At 40.2% G+C, this 25,899-nt stretch overlaps 1 protein-coding gene across 17 annotated transcripts in view; it reads right to left on the minus strand.

The window, feature by feature from the left end:
- Positions 1–19,771: 19,771 nt before the first annotated feature.
- The window catches only part of ZNF510 (zinc finger protein 510), a 34,052-nt gene continuing 27,924 nt past the window's right edge, over positions 19,772–25,899 (minus strand). For 16 of the 17 annotated variants that reach the window (XM_078062137.1, XM_078062138.1, XM_036115819.2 and 13 more), the window contains one exon: positions 19,772–25,261. In XM_078062137.1, coding sequence (XP_077918263.1) covers positions 23,565–25,261 — 1,697 coding nt within the window. In that variant the 3' untranslated portion in view covers positions 19,772–23,564. The remainder of the gene's footprint in view (positions 25,262–25,899) is intronic. The other variant, XM_078062130.1, reaches the window with a different exon arrangement.

The raw sequence follows: 25,899 nt of genomic DNA on the forward strand, positions 1-25,899 counted from the left end.
CTTTTTTTTTTCATAATTGAGTTTTTACTGATTGTTCTGAGGATCAGTATAGACATTTTAATTTGTACACAATTCTTTTCTTAATAGACTGTTTTTAAAAAGATTTATTTTATTATTTATTTGAGAGAGAGAGAGAGTGCAACTGGGGTGGGGGGGGGTGGAGAGAGAGAGGGAGAGAGAATCTCAAGCAGACTCTGAGCTGAGCACAGAGCCCAAATGGGGCTCGATCCCACTACCCTGAGCTGAAACTAAGAGTTGATCGCTCAACTGACTGCACCACCCAGGTGCCCTAATTTGTACACAATTCTTTTCTTTCTTTTTTTTTTTTAAGATTTTTTTTTATTTATTTGACAGAGAGATTGAGAGTGAGCACAAGTAGGCAGAGCGGCAGGCAGAGAGAGAGGGAGAAGCAGACTCCTGCTGAGCAGGGTGCCAGATAACGGGGCTCGATCCCAGGACCCTGGGATCATGATCTAAACTGAAGGCAGATGCTTAACCAACTGAGCCACCCAGGCACCCCATGTACACAATTCTTAATGTACCTATGGAAAATCTAAAAAATCATGTAGTTGTGATTCTTTTCTAGAAGTTATTCCAGTGACCTTCCAGCTTAAAATTTGGAGGCAAATTTTCCTTAACAGTATATCAAATACCATTATTTTCAAATGTTGATATGCTGTTGCACTGTTAAGTCCCACTGATTCACATTTTACTTATTTTTATTTTTTTAATTAATTTTTTTGATTCACATTTTAATATCATATACACTACATACTCAAATTTTCAATCTTCCACAGCACATTAACCAAGTCACTAGGAAAACTGGACTACCATGACCAAGATGTTACAGAGTGCACAAAACTCTGATAGGGAGAGCCAAGATCAAGGAATGGTTTTCTTTAGGAAACAATTCTACCAAAAACAACACGGGAATAAGAGTAATTTAAAATATTCAAGACATATTAAATGCATGACTGACTCCAAATGGCCATTTAGTATGCTTTGTATTATAGGATATAAAAATTACCCAAGCTGACACCCAAGACAATGAAAGCCTCTCATAATTAATATCCCACTATTTTCCGGTTGTACCAAAAAATAAACAACAAGCAAATGATTTCACCTCTTAAAAAAAAGCATTTACACTTTAAAAAAAAACGGGATGAGGTGAGATTCCCTCCTTCTAAACAATGTTTCTAGAGCTACTAAAAAACTTGCATTTACAAAATAGTTGATGACCATATTCCTCTGGATTATACAAGAAGGGAGACAGGACCACTGAAAGACAGGGTATATATTAATCAGACTGCGCTTCTCTTGATTCATCGGAGGCTGGACTCCCCTCGTTTTTAGTTTCTCCGTTTTCTTCCAGGTAAGTCTTCTTTCGTTTCTTGGTTAGCCGCTTTGCACTTTTTTGTCTGAAGACTTATCCTTTGCGGCTGCCTTTTTGGCATCACTTTCACTCTTAAAGGAGCAGGTTCGGCCGACACCCACGCTGATCTCCTCTTGGGCTGCTCCTTAGCCGCGCCTCTGCCAGGCTGCCCTGCCTCTTGGGTGTGGTGGCAGTGGGGAGGGTGCGGGCGGGTGCGGGTGGGTGCCGACCGTGGGCCACCCAGAGCCTTTGTGAAGCGGGGCTGCCTGGCCGCGGCGCTCCTCCTACCGCTGGAGCGCCCCTCAGAAGAACTCTTAAGAATCTTGTCTTTCTGTTGTGCTATTACTTTGTAGTGTTTTATCAAATCTTATTCTAATATTTTAAATAGAACTGTATTAAATCTATATATTTATCTAATGAGTACTGTTACCTTTCCCGTTTGAACTAAACAACTGAGCTATGTAAAGCCTCAAGTGTCTGTATAAGCTCTTAACCTAGTCTTTGCTTTTTTAAGATTGTGTTTACTTATTTGAGAGAGAGGGAGAGAGAAATAGAGAGAGAGAGAGAGCAGGGCGAGGGGCAAAGGAAGAGGGAGAGGCAGACTCCCCGCTCAGTGGGGAGCCAGACATGAGGCTTGATCTTAGGACCCTGGGATCAGGGCCTGAGTGAAAGGCAAATTTTAACTTACTGAGCCACCCAGGCCACCCAGTCTTTTTTTTTTTTAAGATTGAGTCTTGAACCCAGCTGTGGATCTCAAACTCACAACCCCGAGACCAAGAGTCGCGGGCTGTACTGACTGAGCCAGCCAGGGGCCCCAACCTCAGTCTTAACTATCAATTATCACGGTTTTAAACAGTTTTCCTGTAACAAAAACGAACAAAAAAACCCACAAAAAACAAAAACTACAACAAAAACAAACAAAAAAAAAAAAGAAAAAAGTTACTGAATCGCAATTCAACTATCTCATACAGGATTAAAAACCCCCATAAAACTAAACTAAACTGAACTGAGTTTGAGCCAAGCCGCTCCACTACTCCAAAATATTCAGTGATTTTCTGTGGTATCTTATAAGCCTTACAGAAAAGCCTTATTTTGTACCCTCCAGTTTTGTTAGTATCATTCACATTAAAAACTAATGTCTATTGCTTGCAACTAACTAAGAAACCAAACATTTTTATCTAGGGTAACTCGCCGTACTTAATACAGTCTCCAGAAAGGAGAAATATTCTCAAAGATATTGTATAAACAAATGCTGCCAAAGAAAATGTTCCAACTTTTCTTTCAAAACATGGTAATAGTAGGGAGTACCTCAGCGATCAAGGGTCTTGCTGGGGAAGCGAAGGTCCAGTTCAGATAGAGAAGACAGACCTCTCTGAGTACCTGAGGCATTTAGCTGAGCTCCAGAAAGACCACACCTTAGCAGTATGGACCAACTGAGAAGAGGCCACGATGTCCTGGGATGAAACACAAAAGAGAAATTAAGCCTGTCTTAATCAAGAATAAAACCAGGGGCACCTGGGTGGCTCCGTCGTTAAGCGTCTGCATTCGGCTCAGGTCATGATCCCAGAATCCTGGGATCGAGCCCCGCGTCGGGCTCCCTGCTCTGCGGGAAGCCTGCTTCTCCCTCTCCCTCTGCCCCTACTTGTGTTCCTTCTCTCGCTGTGTCTCTCTCTGTCAAATAAATAAATAAAATCTTTAAAAAAAATCAAAAAGAATAAAACCAAACCTGAAGAGATCAAAAGGATTTATCAGTCATTTAACAGCAGGCCAGAACAACATCTTTTAAAGGATGACAACATAATCCAGACTCCTTGTGACATATCATGCAAAATGTCCAGCATGGGATAAAAAAATTATGAGACGTGTAAAAGAGGAACAGTATAACCCACAATTAAGGAACAAAGCAGTCAAAATAATCTAGATGTTCGAATTAGCAGATAAGGGGCAGTGAAACTATAAATATGTTCAAGGACATAAGGAAAAGCCTATAATAGGTAAAAAGATGCAAACTCTAAGCAGGGAAGTGGAAAGAATTAAGAAAGAACCAAATGGAAACCCAAGCAATGAAAAGAAAAAGATCTGAAATGAAAACTTCATGGGATGGTCTTTTTTCCTTTTTTGTTTTTTTAAATTGAATTAACTAATATAGTGTATTATTAGTTTCAGGGGTAGAATTCAGTGATTCATCAGTTGGATATAATACCCAGTGCTCATTATATGAAGGCTCTCCTTAAAGCCCATCACCCAGTTACCCCAATCCCCTCACCCACTTCCCCTCCAGCAACCCTCAGTTTGTTTCCCATAGTTAAGAGTCTCATGGTTTATCTGCCTCTCTGATTTCCTCTTATTTTTCCATCCCTACCCTATGATCATCTGTTTTGTTTCTTAAATTCCACCTATGAGTGAAATCATATGATAATTGTCTTTCTCTGACTGACTTATTTCACTTGGCATAATACCCTCTAGCTATCCATGTCGTTGCAAATGGTAAGATTTCATTTTTTTGATGGCTGAGTGATATTCCATTGTATATATATACCACATCTATTTTATCCATTCATCTGTCAATGGACATCTGGGCTCTTTCCATAGTTTGACTATTTTGGACATTGCTGCTATAAACATTAGGGTACATGTGCCCCTTCCAATCACTATGTTTGTATACTTTGGGTAAATACCTAGTAGTGCAATTGCTGGGTCGTACAGTAGCTCTATTTTTAACAGTTTGAGGAACCTTCATACTGTTTTCCAGAGTGGTTGTAACAGCTTACATTCCCACCAACAGTGTAAGAGGGTTCCCCTTTTTCTGCATCCTCATCAACATCTGTTGTTTCCTGAGTGGTGAATTTTAGCCATTCTGACCAGTGTGAGGTGATATCTCATTGTGGTTTTGATTTATATTTCCCTGATGCCGAGTGATGTTGAGCATTTTTGCATGTGTCTGTTGGCCATGTGTATGTCTTCTTTGGAGAAATGTCTGTTCATGTCTTCTGCCCATTTCTTGACTGGATTATTTGCTTTTTGGGTGTTGAATTTGATAAGTTCTTTGTAGATTTTGGATACTAGCCCTTTACCTGACGAGACATTTGCAAATATCTTCTCCCATTCTGTCAGTTGTCTTTTAGTTTTGTTGGCTGTTTCCTTTGCTGTGCAAAAGCTTTTTATCTTGATGAAGTTCCAATAGTTCATTTTTGCCTTTGTTTCCCTTGCCTCTGGAGATGTGTCTAGCAAGAAGTTCCTGCGGCTGAGGTCGAAGAGGTTGCTGCCTGTGTTCTCTTCAAGGATTTTGATGGATTCCTGTCTCACATTTAGATCTTCCATCCATTTTGGGTTTATCTTTGTGTATGGTGTAAGAGAATGGTCCAGTTTCATTCTTCTGCATGTTGCTATCCAATTTTCCCAACAACATTTGTTGAAGAGACTTTTTTTCCATAGGATATTCTTTCCTGATTTGTCAAAGATTAGTTGACCATACAGTTGAGGGTCCACTTCTGGGCTCTCTATTCTGTTCCATTGATCTATGTGTCTGTTTTTGTGCCAGTACCATACTGTCTTGATGATGACAGCTTTGTAATAGAGCTGGAAGTCCGGAATTGTGATGCCACCAGCTTTGGTTTTCTTTTGCAACATTTGTTTGGCTATTCAGGGTCTTCTCTGGTTCCATACAAATTTTAGGATTACTTGTTCCAGCTCTGTGAAAAATGTTGATGGTATTTTTTAAAAAGATTTTATTTATTTATTTGAGAGACAGAGAGAGTGCGTGAAAGAGAGTATGGGGGAGCAGAGGAAGAGGGAGAAGCAGACTCCCCACTGAGCAGGGAACCTGATGTGGGGCTCAATCCCAGGACCATGGGACCATGACCTGAGCCGAAGGCAGATGTTTAACTGACTGAACCACCCAGACACCCTGCTGATGGTATTTTGATAGGAATTGCATTGAATGTGTAGATTGCTTTGGGTAACATAGACATTTTTTTTGTTTTTTGGCTTTAAAAGTTTTTTTTTTAATTTTTTATTGTTATGTTAATCACCATACATTACATCATTAGTTTTTGATGCAGTGTTCCATGATTCATTGTTTGTGTATAACACTCAGTGCTCCATGCAGAACGTGCCCTCTTTAATACCCATCACCAGGCTATCCCATTCTCCCACCCCCCTCCCCTCTAGAACCCTCAGTTTGTTTTTCAGAGTCCATCGTCTCTCACGGTTCATCTCCCCCTCTGATTTCCCCCCCTTCATTCTTCCCCTCCTGCTATCTTCTTTTTTTTTTTTCCTTAACATATAATGTATTATTTGTTTCAGAGGTACAGATCTGTGATTCAACAGCCTTGCACAATTCACAGCACTCACCATAGCACATACCCTCCCCAGTGTCTATCACCCAGCCATCCCATCCCTCCCACCCCAACCCCCACTCCAGCAACCCTCAGTTTGTTTCCTGAGATTAAAAATTCCTCATATCAGTGAGGTCATATGATACATGTCTTTCTCTGATTGACTTATTTTGCTCAGCATAACACCCTCCAGTTCCATCGACGTCATCACAAATGGCACGATCTCATTCCTTTTGATGGCTGCATAATATTCCATTGTATATATGTACCACATCTTCTTTATCCATTCATCTGTCGATGGGCATCTTGGCTCTTTCCACAGTTTGGCTATTGTGGACATTGCTAGCATAGACATTTTAACAATATTTGTTCTGCCAATTCATGAGCATGGAATGTTTTTCCATTTCTTTGAGTCTTCTCAATTTCTTTCATGAGTGTTCTATAGTTTTCAGAGTACAGATCCTTTACCCCTTTGGTTAGGTTTATTCCTAGGTATCTTATGGTTTTTGGCGCAATTGTAAACGGGATCAATTTCTTAATTTCTCTTTCTTTGGCTTCATTGTTAGTGTATAGAAATGCAACTGATTTCTGCATTGATTTTATATCCTGCCACTTTGCTGAATTCCTGTATGAGGTCTAGCAATTTTTGGGTAGAATCTTTTGGGTTTTCTTTTTTTTTTTTTTAAAGATTTTATATATTTGACAGAGAGAGACAGAGCGAGAGAGGGAACACAAGCAGGGGGAGTGGGAGAGGGAGAAGCAGGCTTCCCGCTGAGCAGGAGCCCGATGCAGGGCTCGATCCCAGGACCCTGGGATTATGACCTGAGCCGAAGGCAGACGCTTAACAACTGAGCCACCCAGGCGCCCCTCTTTTGGGTTTTCAACATAGAGTATCATGTCATCTGTGAAGAGTGAGAGTTTCACTTCTTTCTTGCAGATTTAGGTGCCTTTTATTTATTTTTGTTGTCTGATTGCCGAGGCTAAGACTTCTAGTACTATGTTGAACAATAGTGGTGAGAGTAGACATCCCTGTCGTGTTCCTGACCTTAGGCGAAAACCTTTCCCCTGTTGAAGATGACATTCACTGTGGGTTTTTCATATATGGCTTTTATGATATTGAGGTATGTTCCTTCTATCCCTGCGCTGTGGAGAGTTTTAATCAAGAAACGATGCTGTATTTTGTCAAATGCTTTTTCTGCATCTATTTAGAGAATCATACGGTTCTTGTGCCTTCTTTTATTAATGTGGTGTATCATGTTGATTGATTTGCAGATGTTGAACCACCCTTGCAGCCCAGGAATAAATTCCATGTGGTCATGGTGAATAATCCTTTTAATGTACTTTTGGAGCCTATTAGCTAGTATCTTGGTTAGAATTTTTTCATCCATGTTCATCAGAGATAGTGGTCTAAAATTCTCCTTTTTGGAGGGTCATTTTCTGGTTTTGGGATCAAGTTAATGCTGGCCTCATAGAATGAGTTTGGAAGTTTTCCTTCCATTTCTATTTTTTGAAACAGCTTCAGAAGAATAGGTATTAATTCTTTAAATGTTTAGTAGAATTCCATTGGGAGGCCTTCTGGTCCTAGACTCTTATTTGTTGGGAGATTTTTGATTACTGCTTCAATTTCTTTGCTGGTTATGGGTCTGTTCAGGTATTCTACTTCTTCCTCTTTCAGGTTGGTAGTTTATGTTTCTAGGAATGCATCCATTTCTTCCAGATTACCTAATTTGTTGGCATATAGTTGTTCATAATATGTCCTTCCAATTGTTTGTATTTCCTTGGTGTTGGCTGTGATCTCTTCTCTCTCATTCATGATTTTATTTATTTGGGTCCTTTTTCTTTTCTTTTTGTTAAGTCTGACTAGGGGTTTATTGATCTTATTAATTCTTTCCAAGAATCAGCTCCTAGTTTCACTGATCTGTTCCACTGTTCTTTTGGTTTCTATTTCATTGATTTCTATTCTAGTCTTTTATTTCTCTTCTCCTGCTGGGTTTAGGCTTTATTTTGTTCTTTTTCCAGCTCCTTTAGGTGTAAGATTAGCTTGTGCATTTGAGACTTTTCTTGTTTCTTAAGAAAGGCCTGTTTCACTATATACTTCCCTCTGAGGACCGCCTTTGCTGCATCCCAAAGGTTCTGAAGTGTTCTGTTTTCATTTTCATTTGTATCCATGTATTTTTTAATTCTTCTTTAATTTCTGGTTGACCCATTCATTCTTTAGTAGGATGCTCTTCAGCCTCCATGTGTTTGAGTTCTTCCCAAATTTCCTCTTGTGATTGAGTTCCAGTTTCAAATTATTGTGGTCCAAAAATATGCAGGGAATGCTCTCAGTCTTTTGGTATTAGTTGAAACCTGATTTGTGATCCAGTATGTGACCTATTCTGGAGTAGGTTCCATGTGCACTTGAGAAGAATGTGTTTTCTGTTGCTTTAGGATGAAATGCTCTAAATATATCTGTTAAGTCTTTCTGGTCCAGTGTGTCATTCAAGGCCCTAATTTCCTTGATCTTCTTTTTTTTTTTTTTTTTTAAGATTTTATTTATTTATTTGAGAGAGAGAGAATGAGAGACAGAGAGCATGAGAGGGAAGAGGGCAGAGGGAGAAGCAGACCCCCCGCTGAGCAGGGAGCCCGATGTGGGACTCGATCCCGGGACTCCAGGATCATGACCTGAGCCAAAGGCAGTCTCTTAACCAACTGAGCCACCCAGGCGCCCTCCTTGATCTTCTGCTTAGATGATCTGTCCATTCCTGTGAGTCAGGTGTTAAACTTCCCTACTATTATTGTATTATTAGCAATATGTTTCTTTAATTTTGTTATTAATTGGCTTATATATTTGGCTGCACCCAATTTAGGGGCATAAATATTTACAATTGTTAGATATTCTTGTTGGATAGACCCTTTTATTATGGTACAGTGTCCTTCTTCATCTCTTATTACAGTCTTTGGTGTAAAATCTAGTTTGTCTGATATAAGAATGGCTACTCTAGCTTTCTTTTGGTGTCCATTAGCATGATAAATTGTTCTCCACCCCCTCACTCTCAATCTGCAGGTGTCTTTGGGTCTAAAATGAATCTCTTGTAGACAGCATATTGATGGGTCTTATTTTTTTATCCAATCTTTTTTACCCTATGTCTTTTGTTTGTTTGTTTTTTAATTTTTTATTGTTATGTTAATCCCCATACATTACATCATTAGTTTTAGATATACTGTTCCATGATTCATTGTTTGTGCATAACACCCAGTGCTCCATGCAGAACGTGCCCTCCTCAATACCCATCACCAGGCTAACCCATCCTCCCACCCCCCTCCCCTCTAGAACCCTCAGTTTGTTTTTCAGAGTCCATCGTCTCTCATGGTTCTTCTCCCCCTCCGATTTCCCCCCCTTCATTCTTCCCCTCCTGCTACATTCTTCTTCTTCTTTTTTTCTTTCTTAACATATATTGCATTATTTGTTTCAGAGGTACAGATCTGAGATTCAACAGTCTTGCACAATTCACAGCGCTTACCAGAACACATACCCTCCCCAGTGTCCATCACCCAGTCACCCCATCCCTCCCACCCCACCCCCCACTCCAGCAACCCTCAGTTTGTTTCCTGAGATTAAGAATTCCTCATATCAGTGAGGTCATATGATACATGTCTTTCTCTGTTTGACTTATTTCGCTCAGCATAATACCCTCCAGTTCCATCCACCTCGTTGCAAATGGCAAGATCTCATTCCTTTGGATGGCTGCATAATATTCCATTGTATATATATACCACATCTTCTTTATCCATTCATCTGTTGATGGACATCTTGGCTCTTTCCACAGTTTGGCTATTGTGGACATTGCTGCTATAAACATCGGGGTGCACGTACCCTTTCGGGTCCCTACTTTTGTATCTTTGGGGTAAATACCCAGGAGTGCAATTGCTGGATCATATGGTAGCTCTATTTTCAACTTTTTGAGGAACCTCCATACTGTTTTCCAGAGTGGCTGCACCAGCCTGCATTCCCACCAACAGTGTAGGAGGGTTCCCCTTTCTCCGCATCCCCGCCAACATCTGTCATTTCCTGACTTGTTAATTTTAGCCATTCTGACTGGTGTGAGGTGGTATCTCATTGAGGTTTTGATTTGGATTTCCCTGATGCCGAGCGATATTGAACACTTTTTCATGTGTCTCTTGGCCGTTTGGATGTCTTCTTTGGAAAAATGTCTGTTCATGTCTTCTGCCCATTTCTTGATTGGATTCTTTGTTCTTTTGGTGTTAAGTTTGATGAGTTCTTTATAGATTTTGGATACTAGCCCTTTATCTGATATGTCATTTGCAAATATCTTCTCCCATTCTGTCAGTTGTCTTTTGGTTTTGTTGACTGTTTCCTTTGCTTTGCAAAAGCTTTTTATCTTGATGAAGTCCCAATAGTTCATTTTTGCCCTTGCTTCCCTTGCCTTTGGCGATGTTTCTAGGAAGAAGTTGCTGTGGCTGAGGTCGAAGAGGTTGCTGCCTGTGCTCTCCTTTAGGATTTTGATGGACTCCTGTCTCACATTGAGGTCTTTCAACCATTTGGAGTCTATTTTTGTGTGTGGTGTAATGGTCCAGTTTCATTCTTCTGCATGTGGCTGTCCAATTTTCCCAACACCATTTGTTGAAGAGACTGTCTTTTTTCCATTGGACATTCTTTCCTGCTTTGTCAAAGATTAGTTGACCATAGAGTTGAGGGTCCATTTCTGGGCTCTCTATTCTGTTCCATTGATCTATGTGTCTGTTTTTGTGCCAGTACCATACTGTCTTGATGATGACAGCTTTGTAGTAGAGCTAGAAGTCCGGAATTGTGATGCCGCCAGCTTTGCTTTTCTTTTTCAACATTCCTCTGGCTATGCGGGGTCTTTTCTGGTTCCATACAAATTTTAGGATTATTTGTTCCATTTCTTTGAAGAAAGTGGATGGTATTTTGATGGGGATTGCATTGAATGTGTAGATTGCTCTAGGTAGGATTGACATCTTCACACTATTTGTTCTTCCAATCCATGAGCATGGAACATTTTTCCATTTCTTTGTGTCTTCCTCAATTTCTTTCATGAGTATTTTATAGTTTTCTGAGTACAGATCCTTTGCCTCTTTGGTTAGATTTATTCCTAGGTATCTTATGGTTTTGGGTGCAATTGTAAATGGGATCGACTCCTTAATTTCTCTTTCTTCTGACTTGTTGTTGGTGTATAGGAATGCCACTGATTTCTGTGCATTGATTTTATATCCTGCCACTTTACTGAATTCCTGTATGAGTTCTAGCAGTTTTGGGGTGGAGTCTTTGGGATTTTCCACATAAAGTATCATATCATCTGCAAACACTGAGAGTTTGACTTCTTCTTTGCCAATTTGGATGCCTTTGATTTCTTTTTGTTGTCTGATTGCTGTGGCTAGGACTTCCACTACTATGTTGAATAGCAGTGGTGATAGTGGACATCCCTGCCGCGTTCCTGACCTTAGGGGGAAAGCTCTCAGTTTTTCCCCATTGAGAATGATATTCGCTGTAGGTTTTTCATAGATGGCTTTTATGATATTGAGGTATGTACCCTCTATCCCTATACTCTGAAGAGTTTTGATCAAGAAAGGATGCTGTACTTTGTCAAATGCTTTTTCTGCATCTATTGAGAGGATCATATGATTCTTGTTCTTTCTTTTGTTAATGTATTGTATCACGTTGATTGATTTGCGGATGTTGAACCAACCTTGCAGCCCAGGGATAAATCCCACTTGGTCGTGGTGAATAATCCTTTTAATGTACTGTTGGATCCTATTGGCTAGTATTTTGGTGAGAATTTTTGCATCCATGTTCATCAGGGATATTGGTCTCTAATTCTCCTTTTTGATGGGGTCTTTGTCTGGTTTTGGGATCAAGGTAATGCTGGCCTCATAAAATGAGTTTGGAAGTTTTCCTTCCATTTCTATTTTTTGGAACAGTTTCAGAAGGATAGGTATTAATTCTTCTTGAAATGTTTGGTAGAATTCCCCTGGGAAGCCTTCTGGCCCTGGGCTTTTGTGTTTTGGGAGATTTTTGATGACTGCTTCTATTTCCTTAGTGGTTATAGGTCTGTTCAGGTTTTCTATTTCTTCCTGGTTCAGTTTTGGTAGTTGATACATCTCTAGGAATGCATCCATTACTTCCAGGTTATCTAATTTGCTGGCATAGAGTTGCTCATAATATGTTCTTATAATTGTTTGTATTTCTTTGGTGTTGGTTGTGATTTCTCCTCTTTCATTCATGATTTTGTTGATTTGGGTCATTTCTCTTTTCTTTTTGATAAGTCTGGCCAGGGGTTTATCAATCTTGTTAATTCTTTCAAAGAACCAGCTCCTAATTTCGTTGATCTGTTCTACTGTTCTTTTGGTTTCTATTTAATTGATTTCTGCTCTGATCTTTATTATTTCTCTTCTCCTGCTGGGTTTAGGCTTTATTTGCTGTTCTTTCTCCAGCTCCTTTAGGTGTAGGATTCGGTTGTGTACTTGAGACCTTTCTTGTCTCTTGAGAAAGGCTTGTATTGCTATATACTTTCCTCTTAGGACTGCCTTTGCTATATCCCAAAGATTTTGAATAGTTGTGTTTTCATTTTCATTGGTTTCCATGAATTTTTTTAATTCTTGTTTAATTTCCTGGTTGACCCATTCATTCTTCAGTAGGATGCTCTTTAGCCTCCATGTGCTTGAGTTCTTTCCGACTTTCCTCTTGTGATTGAGTTCTAGTTTCAAAGCATTGTGGTCTGAAAATATGCAGGGGATGATCCCAATCTTCTGGTACCGGTTGAGACCTGATTTATGACCTAGGATGTGATCTATTCTGGAGAATGTTCCATGGGCACTAGAGAAGAATGTGTATTCCGTTGCTTTGGGATGGAATGTTCTGAATATGTCTGTGAAGTCCATTTGGTCCAGTGTGTCATTTAAAGTCTTTATTTTCTTGTTGATCTTTTGCTTAGACGATCTGTCCATTTCAGTGAGGGGGGTGTTAAAGTCCCCCACTATTATTGTATTGTTGTCGATGTGTTTCTTTGATTTTGTTATTGATTGCCTTATAGAATTGGCTGCTCCCATGTTAGGGGCATAGATATTTACAATTGTTAGATCTTCTTGTTGGATAGACCCTTTAAGTAGGATATAGTGTCCTTCCTCATCTCTTATTACAGTCTTTGGTTTAAAATCTAATTTGTCTGCTATAAGGATTGCCACCCCAGCTTTCTTTTGGTGTCCATTAGCATGATAAATGGTTTTCCACCCCCTCACTTTAAATCTGGGGGTGTCTTTGGGTCTAAAATGAGTCTCTTGCAGACAGCATATCGATGGGTCTTGTTTTTTAATCCAATCTGATAGCCTGTGTCTTTTGATTGGGGCATTTAGCCCATTTACATTCAGGGTAACTATTGAAAGATAGGAATTTAGTGCCATTGTATTGCCTGTAAAGTGACTGTTACTGTATATTGTTTGTGTTCCTTTCTGGTCTATGTTGCTTTTAGGCTCTCTCTTTGCTTAGAGGACCCCTTTCAATATTTCTTGTAGGGCTGGTTTCGTGTTTGCAAATTCCTTTAGTTTTTGTTTGTCCTGGAAGCTTTTTAACTCTCCTTCAATTTTCAATGACAGCCTAGCTGGATATAGTATTCTTAGCTGCATATTTTTCTCATTTAGTGCTCTGAATATGTCCTGCCAATCCTTTCTGGCCTGCCAGGTCTCTGTGGATAAGTCTGTTGCCAATCTAATGTTTCTACCATTGTAGGTTACATATCTCTTCTCCCGAGCTGCTTTCAGGATTTTCTCTTTGTCTCTTAGACTCGTAAGTTTTACTATTAGATGTCGGGGTGTTGACCTATTTTTATTGATTTTGAGAGGGGTTCTCTGTGCTTCCTGGATTTTGATGCCTGTTTCCTTCCCCAAATTAGGGAAGTTCTCTGCTATAATTTGCTCCATTATACCTTCTGCCCCTCTCTCTCTTTCTTCTTCTTCTGGGATCCCAATTATTCTAATGTTGTTTCGTCTTATGGTATCGTTTATCTCTCGAATTCTGCCCTCGTGATCCAGTAGTTGTTTATCTCTCTTTTTCTCAGCTTCTTTATTTTCCATCATTTGGTCTTCTATCTCACTGATTCTTTCTTCTGCCTCATTTATCCTAGCAGTTAGCGCCCCCATATTTGATTGCACCTCATTAATAGCCTTTTTGATTTCTACTTGGTTAGATTTTAGTTCTTTTACTTCTCCAGAAAGGGTTTCTCTAATAACTTCCATGCTTTTTTCAAGCCCAGCTAGTATCTTTAAAGTGATGATTCTGAACTCTAGATCTGACATCGTACTAATGTCCGTATTGAGTAGGTCCCTGGCAGTTGGTACTACCTCTTGTTCTTTTTGTTGAGGTGATTTTTTCCGTCTTGTCATTTTGTGCAGAGGAGAATAGATTAATGAGAGAACAAAATGCTAGCAGGGTAACAACGTCCCCAGAAAATATACTCTAAACAAATCAGAAAAGACCTGAAGCAGTGGGAAAAGAAAGGGAAAGAGAGAAAAAAGAAAAAGAAAGAAAAAAAGAAAAAAGAAAAAGATAAAGATAAAGATAAAAACTAACAAAAGCAGAACAAAACAAAACAAAACAAAAACAGAATGTGATCAAATATGATCAGGCTGGTTTATAGATCAGTGCCACACACTAGATTTTGGGTGTATTTTGGTCTGTTAAAAGAAAGTCCCTCCCAAAATTTTAAAGAAAGAAAAACTTATATATGTACAAAAATAAGGGTTGATATGATGAAGGGATGGAATATGACTGTAAAGATGGAAATTATAAAAAATTTTATAAAAGGATTTGATAAGTTGTTTGAAAAAAGAAAGAAGAGGATTAAAAAAAAGAAAGAAAGAAAGAAAAAAGGGAGAGAATGTGATCAGGCAGGGGAGTAGAAAAAAACCATACACTAGAGATTTAGAGTATATTTTGATCTGTTAGAAGAAACTATCTCAAGATTTTAAAGAGAGAACAACTTATATATAGATGCCAAAAATACGGGTAACTACTATGAAGGGATAGAATATGACTTTAAAAATGAAAAATAAAAATGTTTTTTTTTAAAAAAGGGATTGATAAGATGTTGGTTGAAAAAGGGAAAAAGAAAAATTCAAAAAAAAAGAAAAAAAGAAAAAAGAAAAAAAGACAATTAAAAAAAATAATTAACTTTGAAAGACTAAAGAATCATGGTAAAAAAGCCATGAATTCTATGTGCAGTATTCCCCTAGCGCTGGAGTTCTGCCGTTCTCATTGATCGGTAAACTTGGTCTTGGCTGGCTGTTCTCGCTGATCTTCTGGGGGAGGGGCCTGTTGCCGTGGTTCCCAAATGTCTTTGCCGGAGGCAAAATTGCCCCGCCCTTTCCGGTTCGGGCTAAGTAATCTGCTCGGGTTTGCTCTCGGGAGCTTTTGTTCCCTGCAGCTTTTGTTCCCTGCAAGCTTTCCGTACAGCTTTGGAGGCGGACAGTGAAAATGGCGGCCTCCCAGTCTCCGCCCCCGGAGGAGCCGAGAACTCGGGGTCCCGCTCTCAGCGAGCCCCCAGAGAAAAGCAGTCAGTCACTCCCGTCTCCCCAGTCTCCGGCCGCACTCCGCGCTCACCCGGCCTGTGACCGCGCCTTTCTATCTGGCACCCGACCCCGGGCGGAGTCTCCAAACCCAGCAGATCCCCGCGGTGCGCTCCCGCACCTCTCCTCCCGGGGGAAGAAGGTGAGTCTCCCCGGATCTGCCGCTTGTTGGGTCCCTGCTGGAGGAGCAGTGGCCCGACTGTGCTGCGGATCACGGTTTATGACAACCCCGAGCTGAGAGCCCGCGCCTGGGCTCCGTCTCTGCAGCCGGCTTCCCCACTCCGATACCTGGGAGCTCTGCCGCACTCAGGCACCCCCGGTCTTTCTGTGACCCCGAGGGTCCTGAGACCACACTGTCCCATGAGGGTTCCACCCCCCACTTTGCCACCAGAGTGACGTCCCTCAGCGGAGCAGACTTCTAAAAGTTCCGATTTTGTGCTCCACGGCTCTATCACTTGCCAGAAGCCGCCGACGGAGGCCCCTCCCCCGCTGTCTATCCTCCCGAATAATGCCTCGGATTCACTTCTCCGCACGTCCTACCTTCCAGAAAGTGGTCGCTTTTCTGTTCAGAGAGTTGTTGCTCTTCTTTTCTTCGATCTCCTGTTGAGTTTGTAGGTGTTCAGAATGGTTTGATCCCTATCCAGCTGAATTCCTGAGAGGAGACGAAATCCAGGTCTCCTACTCCTCCGCCATCTTGTTCCCGAGCACCCTATGTCTTTTGATTAGAGCATTTAGTCCATTTACATTCAGCGTATCTATTGAAAGATATGAATTTAGTGCCATTGTATTACCTATAAAGTCGCTGTTCTTGTAGACTGTCTGTTCCTTTCTGGTCTTTGGCCTCTCTCTTCACTCAAAGGATCCCCTTTGGTATTTTTGCAGGGCTGGTTTAGTGTTCACAAATTCCTTTAGTTTTTGTTTGTCCTGGAAACTCTTTATCTCGCCTTCTATTCTGAATGATGGTCTTGCTGAATAAAGTATTCTTGGCTGCCTATTTTTCCCATTTAGCATATTGAATATATCATGCCAGTCCTCTCTGGCCTGCCAAGTCTCTGTGGTCAGGTCTGTTGTCAGTCTTATGTTTCTACCCTAGTAGGTTAAAGACCTCTTGTCCCTAGCTGCTTTCAGGATTTTCTCTTTCTCTCTGAAATTTACAAGCTTCACTATTATATGTTGAGGTGTCCTATTTTTATTGATTTTAAGGGGGGGGGGTTCTCTGTGCCTCCTGGACTTGAATGTGTGTTTCCTTCTCCAGATTAGGGAAGTTCTCAGCTATAATTTGTTCAAATAAACCTTCTGCCCCTTCCCTCTTCATCTTCCGGAACCCCTGTCATCCAGATATTATTTTACTTTATGGAATTGCTGATTTCTCGAAGTCTCCCTTCATGACCTAGTAGTTGTCTTTCTCTCTTTTCAGTTTTATTCTCCATCATTTTGTCTTCTATATCAGTGACACTCTCTTGTGCCTCATTTATCCTTGCTGTTAGAGCCTCCATTTTTGACTGCATCTCAGTAATAGCATTTTTAATTTCAGCCTGACTAGATTTTAGTTCTTTAATTTCTTCAGTAGGGCATTCTCTAGTGTCTTTTATGTTTTTTTTCAAGCTCAGCTTGTATCTTTATAATCATTGTTTTAAATTCTAGTTCAGACATCTTACTTATAACCATATTGCTTTAATCCCTGGCAGTGAGTAATATCCCCTTCTGTCTTTATTGGTGAATTTCTCCATCTCGTCATTATGTCCAGAAAAGGATAGAAGAAAGAGAGATAAGACAACAATACCAACAAAAACAACAGAAAAAAAAAAAAGAAAACAAACCACAAGAAAACAAAAACAAAACAAAATAAGAAAAAAATCAAATCAGAAACAAAACAGACAAAGGAAAATACTAGATGTTGTGTGTATTTTGGTCTGTTTGTTAAAAGAAACCAGATCCCAAAATAGGAAAGAAAGACAAACTTATACATATGAAAATAAAGTAAAATTCAATGGGGGCACCTGAGTGGCTCGGTCATTAAGCGTCTGCCTTCGGCTCAGGTCATGATCCCAGGGTCCTGGGATTGAGCCCCGCAGTGGGCTCCCTGCTCAGCGGGAACCCTGCTTCTCCCTCTTCCACTCCCCCAGCTGTGTTCCCTCTCTCGCTGTGTCTCTCTCTGTCCGATAAATAAATAAAATTGTAAAAAAAAAAAAAAAAAGTAAAATTCAATGAATGGAAACCAAAAATAAAAAAATATATACATAACGTGTATATAAAAAATAAAAATTAGAAAAGAGTAAGAGTTGAGAAAAAAAAGAAAATAGCTAAAAAAATAACAACAGAACAACTAAAGAATAATAACAAATCATGAAGGCTATATACTGTTTTCTCCAAGAGCTGAGGCTTTGCAGTTCTCTATGATCAGTAAACTTAGTGGTAGCCAGTTGTTCCTGCTGGTCTTCTTGGGGAGGGGGCTGTTGTGCTGATTCACAGGTGCCCCTGCCCTGGTGGAATTGTGCCTCCCTTCCCCGGGGGCCTGGCTCCAGATTACCTTACGTGGTGCCGTTTTGCTCTCTGAAGGCTTTTGGCACTGATGCGGGGGATGAAAATGGCACCGCACTCTCTAGACCCAGAGATGAAAGTTCGCACCCCCACTCTTCAGTGAGCTCTCAAATAAGAGCAATCACTTTTTTCTCCCTGGTTTCCATCTGAACTCGCATTCACTCAGCTTGTGACTGAGCATTTTTATCTCAGTCATGTGACTGAGCTTCAAGTCTCCAAATTTTAGGGACTCCCGTGGTGCGGACCCATGCCCTTACTCCTGAGGGAAGGCGGGGGTCTCACTACACTTCTGCCTTTTGCTGGACCCCTGCCCAGAGAGTGGTCATGTGACCATGAAGCAGTTTGCCGTTTATAGCAACACCAAGCAGAAAGCCGGTGCCTAGACTTGCTGTTTTCAGCCGGCTCCCCTGCCCTGATGCCTGGGAACTCTGCCACACTCAGGCACCCCTGTTCTTATGACCCTGGGGATCCTAAGACCATGCTGTCTCACCTGGGATTCCACCCCGCTCCACCACCTGAGCACTTTTAAGCCAGGGACGTCCCCCACTGTAGTAGACTTATAAAAGTTCTGATTTTGTGCTCTGCTGCTTATAATACTTTGTGGTGGCCTCCTCGATCCAGCTCCCTCCTGCTGCTGTATCCTCGGATGTATTGCCCTGGTTTCAAGTCTCCACACCTCCTACATTCCAAAAAGTGGTTGCTTTTCCAGTTGTAGAATTGCATCATTTCTTTTCTCAGATCTCCCATTGATTTGACAGGTATTCAGAATGATTTGATAACTATCTAACTGAATTCCAGGGACCAGACAGACTTAGGATCCCCTACTCCTCCACCATCTTAACTCCTCTCTCTGCACACAGGATTCTTAGTGGATAGAGTATTTTATCCTGTAATGTCATGTTCTACCCTTTTAGTGTTTGGCTTTTTTAGTTTAGCATGTTCCAAGGTTTATGTCTATTGTAGTATGTATCAGTACTTTGTTCCTTTTTATGGCTAAATTATATTTTACAAATATATCATTTTATTTATCCATTCATCTGTTGATGGACATTTAGGTTGTTTCCATCTTCTGGCTATTGTGAATATTGCTGTTATGACATTTGTACTCAAGTTTTTGTTTGAACATTTTTTAAATTTGGGGGGCATACGTACAGAAGTATAATTGCCACAAGTCAGGCCAAGTAGTTTCTAGCTTATTAATTATGTATCAAGTGTCAATCATCTGATAGTTAAGCTAATCATACTGTTCTGGGATTTGGCAGGTTTTTTTTAGTAGGCTCCTTGCCCAATGTGGGGCTTGACCTCATGACCCTGAGATCAAGAGTTGCATGCTCTACCAACTGAGCCTGCCAGGAGCCCCTGGCAGTCAGTTCTTTAGACTACTGAAGGATTGTTAAAATAGCTAATGGTACTGGGAGATTGTGCTGTCTCCAATAAGAAAATAAATTTGTTTCTCCCTCATTGTAGTGTGAAGCTTCCCTAGTAAAAGGGCATGGTATATTATTTCTGCTGGGCTTCCAGGGACACCTTTAATGTGAGGGGAAAAAAAAGTATCATGCACCTGGCAAGGAAAGACCAATATGGAGGCAGCTCGGAACAAGTGTTATGCCCCTTTTGGTATCAGACATCTCTCCCAGTAGATTCTTGAACCTGAGAAAAAAGAATCTTCTCTTTGGAGCTGCCAAGAGGATGATTTGGAAATAAAAATGAGTGGAACAACTGGTACAATGGAGTAAAGGGGTGATCCCAAGAAACAGTTTCTGTGCCTTCCCATTTCATTGGTCTTAAAAATCTGATTTACTATTACTATTGTTTTGCAAAATTGCTTGGATTAGTAGTTATAAAGTATTTGTGTGAAAGCAAAGCTGAGAGAGAGAAAGAAGGAAAAAAAGAAAAATGCCTGCACCCCACAATGTTAATAAGAACTGATATGTAGGCATAATTTTGGATTGGGAATTCTAGTTTATTGAAAATAAATTTTATTTTGGGTGACAAATATTTGAAGAACAGTAGTGTATACTTCTGAATATTAAGAACAAGTTTCTTCTAGCAACTTTTGAAAATATCCAAAACATGAGTCTTTGAATGGAGCTCACAGCAATTAATTTTCCTTTTAGTAAATGAATAATCATAAAAGATCATTTGCAGGATCAAAAGAAAACATGTTCATATTCCACTTTGACAAATCCACCTCCAGCAAGTATTTCTGAGTGCCTAATGTGTAGAGGGTCTGTTTCAGTTACTTGGGATACATTATGAACAAAACATAAAAATTCCTGCCCTCAGTGGAGGCTTTTTAAAATTAGCATAAAGACCCTTAGCAGGCAGGCAGACAGAAAATGGACTCTTCCAGGATCCCTAGATGTGGCACCCATCTGTTGGAATAAAAGCCCATTACCTGGAAAGGCGATCAGCCAGGCAGGGAGAAGGGAGCATTCGTGGCGATAGCACAGACCATGGTCTCCAGTTGATAATGTATGATTATACAGAGAGGTGTTCTGTGGGCCTACCCCAGCAAGGGGACAGCAGATAAAGCCTAAGTGCCCAATCATGGGACTTTGTCACCTGGACTGCCAATGAATGACTCAGACTACCTGGGTGAATTTATTCATTCTAGTGGATAGATGATCTTGAACTTAATAGCAAACCCAATCATAACTCTAAAAGATTATATATACAGGGGCGCCTAGGTGGCTCAGTTGGTTAAGCGACTGCCTTCGGCTCAGGTCATGATCCTGGAGTCCCGGGATCGAGTCCCGCATCGGGCTTCCTGCTCAGCGGGGAGTCTGCTTCTCCCTCTGACCCTCCTCCCTCTCATATGCTCTCTCTCTCATTCTCGCTCTCTCAAATAAATAAAATCTTTAAAAAGAATAAATAAATAAAATAAAAGATTATATATACAAAGGGGTATGAGGAAGAGGATTCAAATATATTAAGAAACTGAGAAAAAGTTTTAAGAATGAAAGATGGGGCACCTGGGTGGCTCAGTCATTAAGTGTCTGCCTTCGGCTCAGGTCATGATCCCAGGGTCCTGGGATCAAGCCCCACATCGGGCTCCCTGCTCAGGGGGAGTCTGCTTCTCCCTCTCCCATTCCCCCCTGCTTGTGTTCCTTCTCTGGCTGTCTCTGTGTCAAATAAATAAAATCTTAAAAAAAAAAAAGACTTCATAATATACCACCTATTATAAAAACAAACAGTAACCTCTTGATTATTTTCAGGGAATACAGCACTAACTAGTTATTATCTTCTTTTTTGCAGATGCATCTTGGCAAGGGTGTTGGCAGCTCGTGTGATGCTCCATTTCCAAAGTCCTAGGAGGTTATTCTCGTTTTCCTGATTGAAACACTCTTCAGTGAAAAATTAACAATCAGGCTAGAAGGATCGAGTATTTTGGCTCATATGAGGTTTAGGCTAGCCCTGATCCCAAGAGGAGGATATGTTGCTAACAGAATGTAGGGAATGGGTCATGAGCAGTCTTGTGCAATATCTTTACGAATGACAATTTAGTATATGAACATATTTAAAATCAGTAGGAAAGGGGTGAATTATCAAATGGTATGTGGAATTGGATATTAATACAGAAGGGAAAAAATGTAGATTCTTAGGTCAAATGACATCAAAGGAAGCACTGGATATATAGACTTTTACTTTGTATGCAGTTAAGATGGTGAATATTTTGCTCTGTCAGAATGATGATGCATCCAGGTAGCAATGTTGGCAATCAGGATAGCGAAGGCTTGCTCAGCAGCTTGATTCTAGTCAGTATTATCATAGAATACTCACTCACCAAGGGCATCTAGTTTAACAACTCAGATGTGCTTAGCAGCTGACTTTCCCCCCACAGTTCACAGCACCAAAGAGGAGTGCTTTTGTCAGCCTGCAGTTTTACTACCAGTGTGTCAAAAAGCTGGGCACAGTAAGAACCAGAGTCAATTAAAACGCCGCAAGTTTCAAATGGAATTATCTGCCAGTGTTGAGAACATCCTTGTGTCCTGCCCATTGAGAGGAGCAGCCCCATCAATTTTTGGGTCTGCATAATGGCACTGAGATTGAATAGTCAGTATCCAGTGATTCCCACTAGCCTGTCAGTGAACCAGGCCCAATTAGAGTGACTTCTATGAATCGAGGGCCCTACTGAGCCAGCAGCTTTGCTTCAGGCAGCAGAGTGGGGGATAAGTTTCCTCTGTAAGGGACAGCTGCTACAATCTGATACATAGCTGAGATACTGCTGGGACCAGGACAGCTGTATTCTTAAATACACCATGTGCATTCTACACCTGAGGCTTGTGTCTGTATCTTGTTAGCCAGCGGAGCCAAGAGTAAGCTAAGAGCTGCTTTACAAAAGGCGTATACTTGGTAGCCTTATTAGGGTATCAAGTCGAACCACCCTGCTCCCCCACCCCAAGGGCATCTCCTTTTGCCAGAAATTCCAATCAACAGAATGACTAGTTACAGAGACTGAAGCGCAAAGTGGTCATTAATGGTTGTGGGACCTCAAAGGCATTTTCTTTACACACAACTCTTCCTGACTGGGAGAACTGAATTATTGGAAGGGGAAGTATAGCATGTAACACATTCCTACTACACTTTCAGATTTAGAAGTAGCCACAGTATACTGCACTGGCCAAAAGAGCCCCATTTATTCACAGGGTCACATTCATTTCCCTTGCCTACTGTAACCCTTGCCCTAACAACATTTTCTATATCTAGATACTCCCTACCTCCATGTAAAGTGATAAGATGTTGACCTGGGCACCTGTATCCCATAAAGCCATAAAAGTTTGAACCCTTTTCCTCCCTCAACATTCCCCAGAATACTTGGGTGGGTGCCAATGGCCATGGGTCCCCATTGGAGACAGGAAGATTTCTTTCCCCTGAAACAGCTGATGTTGGGGTATATGGAGGTACGACAAAGTGTGAAGGGAGAGTGGCTTCATGACATTAAAGAAGCATTTGCTTTACTTGCACGAGGTGTGCTCACATTTCAACCAAAAATCTTCCAATCTTTTAGGTTCATCGAAAGCCCTGGAACAGGTGGTATCATCTATTTCGGTACATTGAAAGATTTTTTTAAAATGAATTCTCTGACGATCTTTGAGGAATTCCTCACAACACCAACTCTTTAATAAATGCTGTACCCACTGACTGATGTAAGCCTGGCTTACATAATAGCTTTCTACCTCCCCAGTAGAGGGATGGCTAAATTATGTTCCAAAGGAAACAGACCTAAACATGCAAGAGTCAACAGAATACAAGATCACTGCTTGATCACAAAATGTTCAAAAGGTAAAGATGTGAATGAGAATTTTGTTCCACATATTTCAGGCACCCTTGTAAAAGCTGTGCCATGTTAAAGCATGATACTCAAGGTTGTCCTGGGTCATCTCCATTTTATCCTGATAGCACCCTAGTAGTTTGTCAGTGAGGTGTTTTGTCACAAATGGATGTGGCATAAAATATGAGCATCCACAGTCCCAAAGACCTACTCGGAGGAAAGGGAGACCAGGAAATTTTGTGTGAGTTATCTAAAGGGCATGGCTTCATTCAAAAGGGCTTTCCATAGTACCTTGAAAGAAATATCAGCTCATGTGTATTCTCTGATATACTTTCAAGGTTGCTTTTTGGATAAAATTCTTCCTACATTCATATTTATATGGTTTTTCTCCTGTGTGGGTTTACTGCAGTCAAATGGCTTGGTTTTTCAGCCATAAGGATTTTCCATAGTTATTATAGTATCAATAGGGTTTTCCCCCTCCCTGAATTCTCTGGCAAACATTTAGAGTTGACTTCTTATACAATTTCCCAAATTCATTACATTCATAAGATTTCTCCCCACCGTGAATTCTCTGATGTATTCTGAGGTTTGATTTCTGGCCAAAAGTTTTCCCACATTTGTTACACTGAAAAGGTTTCTCCCCTGTATGAATTCTCAGATGATCACTAAGGATTGCCTTCCGGACAAATTTCTTCCCACATTCATTACATTTAAATGGTTTCTCCCCAGTATGAATCCTCTGATGCACTCTAAGGGTTGATGTCCGGGCAAAAGTTTTCCCACACTCACTACATTTAAATGGTTTCTCTCCTGTGTGTGTTTTCTGATGTTGAATGAGATGGTCTTTTCGCCAGAAGGATTTTTCACATTCATTACATTGATATGTTTTCTCACCACTGTGAGTTCTCTGATGTATCCTGAGGTTTGACTTCTGACCAAAAGTTTTCCCACATTCATTACACTGAAAGGATTTCTCCCCTGTGTGAATTCTATGATGATCTCTGAGGGTTGACTTTTGAACAAAAGTTTTCCCACATTCACTACATTTATAGGGTTTCTCTCCTGTATGAATTCTCTGATGTCCCCTGAGGGTTGACTTCTGGACAAATGTTTTCCCACATTCATTACACTTATAGGGTTTCTCTGCTGTGTGAATTCTCCAATGTGTACTGAGGTGTGACTTCTGGGAGAATGTTTTTCCACATTCATTACATTCAAATGGTTTCTCTCCGGTGTGAGTTCTCTGATGCTGAATGAGATGTCCTTTTTGAAAGAAGGATTTACCACATTCATTACATTTATAGGGTTTTATCTCAGAGTGAGTTTTCTGGCGTACTTTGTGGGCTGACATCTGGTAGGATTTCCTGTTTTCATGATATTCGAAGGACTTATCCCCAGTTTGTGTTCTATCATTACATACCACTGGGTTCTCTTCCGTGACAATTCTCTGAAGCTGAGTGAGGTGTGACTTCCTGTTGAAATTATTTCCACTTGCATTACATTCATTCTGTTTCACAGGCATGTTAAACTTATTGTATTCCTTGACAGCTGATTTCCTGCAGAAGGATTTCCCACATTGGTTAAGAGGAGAGTGCTTCTCCCCTACCCCAGTTCTTTTATAGTCAAAGCTAGTTGTTTTTTCACTTTTTCCCCTAAATTCATCATCTTTATAGGATTTTTCTCTTGTGTGAAGACTCTTACATGTAACACAAGCAGCCTCACCATAGAAGGCTTTTCCAATTTCATCATATTTAAAAGCTTGCTCCAAAGTTTGACATTTTTGATTCTTAGGAAGATTTTCCTTATAACTGAGAGCGTTTCCATTTTTATTATATTCATGAAACTCCTCTCCAGTATGAGTTCTCTCAAACTTAATTTTGAAAGACAAATTTTCACATACACTATAGCAATTTGGTTTTTTTGTTGGATAGGGTCTATTATTAATAAGTTGGGAAATATTTTGCAAATTTACTCCCCATGAGTCATATTTACAGGATATTTTTGTTGAAACAGGAGCTATGTGCAGATTAAACTGTTTTCCCAAAACTTCTTCTTCCTCTCCAGTCAATGGTTTCTTATCGATGAATATTATTTCCTGCAAGTGTTTATCTTGGATTTTCTTATTCCTCTTCATCAGGTCATCATCTCTGTAATCTTCTAAAACAGAGATAAATTGAAAACATCTTATGAACCTTACATTTCTTATGGATGGGAAATATATAGCCTATATTGCATTCGTTTATTTGGTTTTCCAAGATTAAATAATTTATGTGTATGTATGCTCACCCTCCTTTAAAAATAATATTGATAGAGTGAAAATGAGAGAGGAAACTGGTAATAAATACATATCTGTATTTGGATTGTGATAAACTGCATTTTCCTACTGGGGTGGAGAAAGAATAGAAATGAGACTTTTATAGGAGTGGTTATTTTAGGGAACAGGAAAACCAGATAATGGGATGAACACAATGGGACTATATAAACTTAAGTACAGTAATAAAAGAATTAGGAGATAATGAACACTGATGGACTAGGCCCAACAGGGGAAGAGTTTGCTTTGAGGAAATATATTATAGTCCTACACTATCTAGGCTATACTGATAGAATCCTCAAGAGTCCACTATTTCCAAGCTGATATTCATTTCCATTCAATTCTTCAATATCAAATCAAAATTGATAGTACAACTTTCCTCATGATTAAATGAAGAAGCTCAGGACCTAACCCATCTTATATCTGTAAGTCACAGAAATACAAACGAATGTAAAACTGAAAAAAGGAAAATCTATTCTTGCAA

This window comes from Halichoerus grypus, chromosome 14 (assembly GCF_964656455.1).
Source record: "Halichoerus grypus chromosome 14, mHalGry1.hap1.1, whole genome shotgun sequence".
In the NCBI taxonomy this organism is placed as follows: Eukaryota; Metazoa; Chordata; class Mammalia; order Carnivora; family Phocidae; genus Halichoerus; species Halichoerus grypus.